Genomic DNA, 8,738 nt, shown 5'->3' with positions numbered 1-8,738 from the left:
TGTGACCAAAGTTTCACTTCACCGCCTTAAGCTTGCCAATAATGAGCAGCGCTCAGCTTTGAGATGTAGCGGTCAACTGGCGCCGCCCGAGACCCATATTCAGGATTGTTGACTGTAGCCCAACGTCTACTGTATCATATGTTAGTTAAATTAGGTTTCCTGCATTCTGGATAAGGCTGGCTTAGCCAGCTGATGTAACTATGAATATGTGGGTGTGTTCATCGTTAATTTGATGATGGGGATTGGAAGCAGTGAAGGTTATGTCACCACCTGCCCTGAGCAGATAACTCCGAGCAAATCATACTATTTACAGTATCTGATCGTGTAGCCAGATGTCTCTGTCTGGATCAAGTTTCATGTGGGATATTGGCATTTTTCCTTCAACTCAATCCTCAATATCTTTCATACCGTGGGGAAATCATTGATCTCTATAAAATTCCAAACACAGTATGATGTAGGCCAAGTTTATGATCTAGTTGTATGTAACCTACAACTGTGTTAAAACATTGATTTCCTGAACATACAGAAGCACATGGGCCTATTTTCTCTTGAGCTTGCTTTTCAACATTGGCATATGGGAGGTCAAGTGCAGATCGGTTTTCTCTTCTCTCACTAACAAGACCGAACTGACATTTGATACTGATGTTAGACATCATTTTTTTCATTTTGTTCACTAGGTTAGCTTATCATTTAAATCAGTTGATATCTTAAACTGTGTATGTTGGGGAAATACATACTGTAAGCTATAAAAAAAAATAGAGTTGCACACTTATATTTAACTCCCAGTAATGTATTTGGTAAAACGCCAACATTTCAGCATCACTGTGTCTTCTTCAGGGTAATGACATTACACTAAATAGTTTTCTCTGGGTGTGCGCCAGCTCATGCTTTTAATTAGGGGAAACACGTACTGAAATCTACAACAACATTGAATTTATGACTTTTTATGTGATTGGACGAGATAATACCATTGAAAAATAATGCTAATTTATGACACACACAAAAACACTTGAAAATATGTAGTCTCTTTTATTAAGGATTAACATTGCAGGCTATGTTAAAAGCGTACAGGTGTATTAAGAGCAAACCAGCCATTTTCTTGGATAGAAACTTTTACTCACTGTACTGGCTGGAGGCTTTGATATGATTCCAAAACATCTATATACCTGTATAACACCAGCTAAAAACAGGATAAACAGTCAAACCAAGAGCAAAGTTGATTTAAAAAAAACTTGCAACAGGACTTGCTTGATATGATGGGGATTAAGAAGTTACATCACAAGTATGAATGTACAACATAACATTACAACATAGCATTACAGCAAACAATAACCATGATTAATTTCTCTCCTCAACTCAGAGGTGTCCATACAACCGGTTGTAATGTGATCTGCTCAAAGAAAAATGTCTGCTGTTCAAGTGAAAATTCTATTTACAAAGATTGTTCCCAGCCAAGGGTTTTATGAGTAGCTCATGTGTCTTTTTATGACTATCAGTGAACCAACAGGGAATGCAGTTGCCTAAGCTTTGAATGTGCTTTATTGATTTGGTACGAGTTTCAGGGGAGCATGGTGATTCAAGTTAATGTGGAATAACATCACATTGACGTTGCTGAATGTGCCCGGAGAATAGGAGTAAGATATCTGTTTATGAAGATCTTTAGTTGAAGGAATATGTTAATACATCAGCCCATATTGATTTATGGGCACCATCTTCCAATTGTACATGGGAATACAGTGTTCACTCAATAGCTTCTAGCTACAGTATCAAAAGAAAGGGGGAGAAAAGGGATTAAGTCGCCCTCATCAATAACCCTAAAAAGACTTAAAAATATTTGTTTTTCTGCAATAAAATGTTTTCTCCTCATGCCGATAACATTTGAACAACAATTCCTCCTCTCCTCATGCAGAGCTCCAGCTGGCCCACAGTAGCAGCAGAGTGCTGGCGTAGACGACCAGGATGAACAGGTAGACTCGGAAAAGAAGAATGTCCACCTTGCAGCAGAGGGCCACCCAGTCGGCCTGGGCCAAATCGTCACTCTCCCCTTCTTGCAGGTAGAGCCGCAGGGCCACCACCTCCTGGAGCAGCCTCTCCAGCCGTGGAGCACTCTCCTGGAGCTCGCTCAGGGACAGTAGGTCCTCCTCTGGAGCCAGGTCAAACTCATAGCCTGGAGGGACAACATGAACTGTAAGTGGGGTGATAAAGGGTGATGATGGGGTTGAACAAATTAATGTCCAAAGAGAACATATCTATTTTTATCCCAAAGACAAGATTTTGTTGCTACATCGCCATCAAGGTAAATGATTAGGTGTATGTGTAGACATACTGTAAAGATGTATAATTTATATGATTCATTTGATGTTAACACAGAGGAAGCGAGAGATGTTGTCAACATGTAAACGTGTCAGAGCTGGCCATTACAAATGAAAGGGAATCAGAAATCTGAGGTAAGTAAATCTGTGTTAAGTTAGGAAAACAACCACCTGCTAAGTGTTTGTTTCTCATACCTAGTCACTCTCTTATGTCCTATGACCTACAAATACAAAGCTTCTCAACAACACATCCTCCCTCTCACCCCCACACTGATCCACGTCGACCAGCGTTTTGACAGAGGTGAAGTTGCTCTCGAGGAAGGTCTGGCTGGACGAGCCATACTTGTCGAGGAGGCAGGCGGACACTGACATCTCCTTGACCTCCTTCTCGTTGTGGTGGAGGAGTTTCACCACAAAGATGGAGATGGATAAATTCAGCACAAGCAGCGCCATGCAGACCGCAAAGAACACACCTGTAGGATGGAGAGCACCAAACATCAACAACACCTGTTAGAAAAGGAAGACATGTCTCAAGATGTCTTCATAAATATGTCTCAAGACATTTCACAAAGCATTGGCCATGGCTGGGTATGAATGGCATGCTTGGTGTGTCACACGATATTAGAGAAAGTTCAAAACAAAGATGAGGAAAGGAGCTGGTGTAGGATACCGATGAGTGGTGTTCTGATGGCGGTGGCAGGCATCTCGTTCATCAGGTTGACCCTGAAGACAGTGTAGCCCAGGAGGATGCTGGTCTTAAAGGTGATACGGGTGCCACTGTTGGGCGGCAGATAGAAGCTGATGACGTCCACCACCATGAGGAAGATGCTGGGGATGAGCAGACTCACCACGTACAGCAGGGGGCGCCGCCGGATCAACACCTGACCAGTGGGGGGGGGCCAAGGTGGAGAGAGAGAGCGGGAAAGAGTGAGAGCGGGAAAGAGTGAGAGCGGGAAAGAGTGAGCGAATTTGACTTTGATTGATTTCAACTCACTTTCCTCAACTGAACCCACGAGAAAACTCTATTCGATAGGACTACCCTCCTATTCTCCTCCGGTGCCCCAAAAACACACAAATCCCCTCAACAACCACTTTTACAATGAGTCATAGTGTAAATGTAACCCAAGAAGCCCTGCTGGATAGACAATCCATCATTAAGTGCCCTCCTGAGCTGAATGTAGAACAGCAGCCCTACGTAGCCTATCTTCTCAGACCCACCTGCGCCGGGCCAAGAGCCTATTTCTCTGGCAGAACAAGGCGGCCATTGATCAGCTGCCAGAGAGACAGCCTCATTATGGTCCCTCTCTCTCTCAGCAGGCTGGACGCGCCTCAGCCTCATCTATTAGCATTAGCGCTTAATCCCGTCTGTGAAGCCCTGGCTGATCCCTTTAACGTCCTCACAGCAGGAGGACAAGGAGGATGGGATGGCAAAAAAACTGTCGCTACTCAATCTGCTTTAGTTGTCATTGTACAGTCACATTCTCCCTACAAGAGAAGTGTGTACTTTTTTTTGTTGCATAGACATCAAGCCGTTTAGAAAATCCCACTATCACACCTATTCACATATTCTATATTTACCGACTGGCTGGATATGCATTGCTGTGTAAGTCGATACAGATGGAACTAGGCGTATAGGTCATAATTGTATTCCTTAAATGACTTTCATTCAAATCGAGTATCTAAAGGGAAACAAAGAGATATCTGGTACACGGTAGGTACACACGTTGAACTGGATGTGGGCGTAGTCTCTGTCGTCCAGGCGGAGATGCCAGTAGCGGGAGGGCACAGACAACAGTTCCCACTCGCCATCATCCATAAATGACTTCTGGTCATTTGCGATCTCCTCCGCACTCCTCCACAGTGTCAGGTTCACCTCATTCACTGCATACACGATGGTAAAGGTCAAGGGACGGAGTTTAATGACACAAGCCTTAATGACACTCAGTCAATATGACCTGCTATTGATTTAATAATACACTGCTCAAAAAAAATAAAAGGGAACACTAAAATAACACATCCTAGATCTGAATGAATGAAATATTCTTATTAAATACTTTTTTCTTTACATAGTTGAATGTGCTGACAACAAAATCACATAAAAATGATCAATGGAAATCAAATTTATCAACCCATGGAGGTCTGGACTTGGAGTCACACTCAAAATTAAAGTGGAAAACCACACTACAGGCTGATCCAACTTTGATGTAATGTCCTTAAAAAAAGTCCAAATGAGGCTCAGTAGTGAGTGTGGCCTCCACGTGTCTGTATGACCTCCCTACAACGCCTGGGCATGCTCCTGATGAGGTGTGTGCTCAATTGGATTCAGGTCTGGGGAAGGAGCGGGCCAGTCCACAGCATCAATGCCTTCCTTTTGCAGGAACTGCTGACACACTCCAGCCACATGAGGTCTAGCATTGTCTTGCATTAGGAGGAACCCAGGGCCAACCGCAGCAGCATATGGTCTCACAAGGGGTCTGAGGATCTCATCTCGGTACCTAATGGCAGTCAGGCTACCTCTGGTGAGCACATGAAGGGCTGTGCGCCCCCCCCCCCCCCAAAGAAATGCCACCCCACACCATGACTGACCCACCGCCAAACCAGTCATGCTGGAGGATGTTGCAGGCAGCAGAACGTTCTCCACGGCGTCTCCAGACTGTCACGTCTGTCACGTGCTCAGTGTGAACCTGCTTTCATCTGTGAAGAGCACAGGGCGCCAGTGGCGAATTTGCCAATCTTGGTGTTCTCTGGCAAATGCCAAACATCCTGCACGGTGTTGGGCTGTAAGCACAACCCCCACCTGTGGACTTCGGGCCCTCATACCACCCTCATGGAGACTGTTTCTGACCGTTTGAGCAGACACATCCACATTTGTGGCCTGCTGGAGGTCATTTTGCAGGGCTCTGGCAGTGCTCCTCCTGATCCTCTCCTGATGTACTGGCCTGATGTACTGGCCTGTCTCCTGGTAGCGCCTCCATGCTCTGGACACTACGCTGACAGACACAGCAAACCTTCTTGCCACAGCTCGCATTGATGTGCCATCCTGGATGAGCTGCACTACCTGAGCCACTTGTGTGGGTTGTAGACTTCGTCTCATGCTACCACTAGAGTGAAAGCACCGCCAGCATTCAAAAGTGACCAAAACATCAGCCAGGAAGCATAGGAACTGAGAAGTGGTCTGTGGTTATCAGCTGCAAAACCACTCCTTTATTGGGGGTGTCTTGCTAATTGCCTATAATTTCCACCTGTTGTCTTTTCCATTTGCACAACAGCATGTGAAATATATTGTCAATCAGTGTTGCTTCCTAAGTGGACAGTTTGATTTCACAGAAGTGTGATTGACTTGGAGTTACATTGTGTTGTTTAAGTGTTCCCTTTATTTTTTTGAGCAGTGTATATCAAATGACTAACTACTGTAATGTACTAAATACTGTATGTATGATGCCTAATGCCTAATGCATGCATTTTGTCTATGAAAATATATTCCATTATTATTACTAATTTTGTGTTACTGCCACGTCATCCATCTGTGCAGATCCAGATGTGTAGTCATTTGACTGGGTAGCTACATTAGCATGTTTACATCTCTCTCTCTAGGCTAACCTGAGTGAAGCCAGCTGCGGAAGGTCAGAGTGCAGTTCTGCTTATCAAAAGGGAAGGCGTACAGCTCCAGGTCACATGCAGACACCACCTGGATGGGTTTGTTGTTCTTCACCATCCCGGACGAGTTGACATACACATAGGGGATGGCAGGGGACTCCCCTACATCCACACTAACAGGGGGAAGACCACAGACTTATGGGTAAGATAGGAGTTCCAGCTGCTTACTGTATGTTGAACATGAGACACGGACCCCAACATGCTGACCAGACCGTGTGTGTGTGCCATTGTGTGCATGTTAATTTTGTCCTTCCACACCAGACTCGATTAGGACATGCAGGTTGAAATATGAATACAAACTCTGAATCAACTATATTAATTCGGGGACAAGTTGAAAAGCAAACATTTATGGCAATTTAGCTAACTAGCTTGCTGTTGATAGCTAATTTTGTCCTGGGATATAAACATTGGGTTGTTATTTTGCCTGAAATGCACTAGGTCCTCTACTCCGACAATTAATCCACAGATAAAAGGGTAAACCGAATTTGTTTCTCGTAATCTCTCCTCCTTCAGGTTTCTTCTTCTTCTTCATTGGACTTTATATGGTGGTTGGCAACCAACTCTAAGGTGCATTACCACCACCGACTGGAGTGTGGACCTCAATTCATCTTTCAATAACCCACATGGGTGAGGAGGTGGGACTTGCAGTGCATCAAGCATCACAAATAGAACCAAGTTCTACTTTAGCGCCTGAATGCAATGATTTAATAACATGTATGTGTAAATGTATTTTTCAATGCACGAGTGGTCAGCATGTTTAGGGTTAGCACACTTGTTTGTCATTTTAAAGTAAAATGCCAAATACTTAACATTTCTGAGAAGAATCTGAGGGTATTGAGTAATGTGAGGGTATTGAGTAATCCAATGACATGTTATGTAATTTGAACAGGAATACATACGGTGTCAAATCTTACAATTCACTGATGATGAGATCGGGCACCCATATAGCATCAGAGGACAGGGAGATCTCAGTGATCCCGTCAAACTCCTCGGGGTCCCACACCAGGAACTCATCGGTCCAGATCTGACATCACAAACGGGAAACGCATCACAAGACCATTCATATGAAGTACATGACAGATGGGTGCATGACTGTTTTGGCATTCAACAACGCAATTGTTGCATGCCAAACAAGGTTGAAGTTGCATTTGCTGAAGCAGGCTCCCTGTCTTCCAGACATGTTATACAGTGCCTTCAGAAAGTATTCATACCCATTTACTTATTTTGTGTTATAGCCTGAATTCAAAATGGATTACATTTTATTTTTTCTCTCACCCATCTACACACTACCCCACACAATAGCAAACTGAAAACATGTGTTTAGAAATGTTTGCAAAGTTATTGAAAATTAAATACAGAAATATCTAATTTACGTAAGTATTCAAATACATGTTAGAATCATCTTTGGCAGTGATTACAACAGCTGTGAGTCTTTCTGGGTAAGTCTCTAAGAGCTTTGCACACCTGGATTGTACAATATTTGCCCGTTTATTGTTTTCAAAATTCTTCAAGCTCTGTCAAATTTGTTGGAGGTCATTGCTAGACAACCATTTTCAAATCAAATTTAAGTCAAAACTGTGACTCAGCCACTTGAGAATATTTGCTGTTTTCTTGGTAAGCAACTCAAGTGTAGATTTGGCCTTGTGCTTTAGGTTATTGTCCTGCTGAAAGGGGAATTCATCTCTGTGTCTGATGGAAAACAGACTGAACCAGGTTTTCATCTAGGACTCTGCCTATGCTTTAGCTCCATTCCGTTTCTTTTTTTATCCTGAAAAACTCCCCAGTCCTTAAAGGAAAATTCCACCCAAAAACTACCTTTTGGTATTTGTTTCATTCATCCATTGTTGACATAGTCCCAAGCGGTTTTGCTTCTCAGCAATAAAGTTTTCAATATATGTAACTCTCAAAATACGTATTTAGATGTTTTAAAAGTTACATACAGTATCTTGAAGACTTGATTGCTGACAAGCAAAACCGTTTGGGACTATCATTAACACCGATAAGAGAAGACAATTCATACCAACCTGCCGGTACCAAATGCTTGTGGTTACTTGCTGGGTCTTTCCATCCTGTAAAAAGTAGATTTGTATTATATTTTTGTGTGTAAATTGTTTGGGCGGATTATTGAAATGTTTAAATACAAATGGTCAAAATGTATTTATTGAAACAAGATTAACATTTCATACAAATTGTATGAAATGGTAATCTTTTAAATGATCATTTTGACAATGTTTTCATTTCTTGTGTTACATATTACCAGAAGCATGGCAGGTAGTTGTATTGTATTTTATATTTAAATAATGAAGGATTTAGATGAGGCCATATAGTTATTTTTCTTTACCACATCAAGGACCGACTGCAGTATGAGGTCTATGTGGATTAGCGTGGGTCTGGTCCAGTTCTGAACAGGTCTCACTCCACAGTTGTATTTACGCAGGAGGGTCCTGGTGAGCTGGTTCAGAGCAGACCTCTTGGGTTTATCTGCTACCTGTTCAGCTAGAGGGGCTGAATGGAAGTCAAGTAGTAAACCAATCATATGAAATTCAACTCATTGATATATAGGGTTACAAAATGTTCTATTTTTTTTATTTTTTAGGTCCAGGTTTTCCAGAAATCCTGGTCGGAGCATTCAGAATTTCCTGCTTATTCCCTCCTGTTTCCAGGAATCTTCCAACTGGGATTTCTGGAAAACCTGGGAAAGTTAACTGAATTGAGCAACCCTATATCTATCAAATAAAATGCAAACCCTGTCCGTCTTGTATATGACAA

The 8,738-nt window shown here is 42.6% G+C and overlaps 1 protein-coding gene across 1 annotated transcript; it reads right to left on the bottom strand.

Annotated features, from left to right (window-relative positions):
* Positions 1–1,901: 1,901 nt before the first annotated feature.
* LOC135547873 (5-hydroxytryptamine receptor 3B-like) lies at positions 1,902–8,505 on the bottom strand. Its single transcript, XM_064977090.1, is given in 9 exon segments — positions 1,902–2,167; positions 2,694–2,708; positions 2,711–2,785; positions 2,983–3,193; positions 4,036–4,193; positions 5,913–6,082; positions 6,884–6,993; positions 7,994–8,038; positions 8,311–8,505. Coding segments are annotated over 9 exon segments (1,245 nt in total).
* Between the last annotated feature and the right edge of the window lie 233 nt (positions 8,506–8,738).

The sequence above is a fragment of the Oncorhynchus masou genome, chromosome 11, assembly GCF_036934945.1.
Source record: "Oncorhynchus masou masou isolate Uvic2021 chromosome 11, UVic_Omas_1.1, whole genome shotgun sequence".
Lineage (NCBI taxonomy): Eukaryota > Metazoa > Chordata > Actinopteri > Salmoniformes > Salmonidae > Oncorhynchus > Oncorhynchus masou.
The sequence above is the reverse complement of the archived record's forward strand: the minus strand, read 5'-3'. Positions and strand labels throughout refer to the sequence as shown.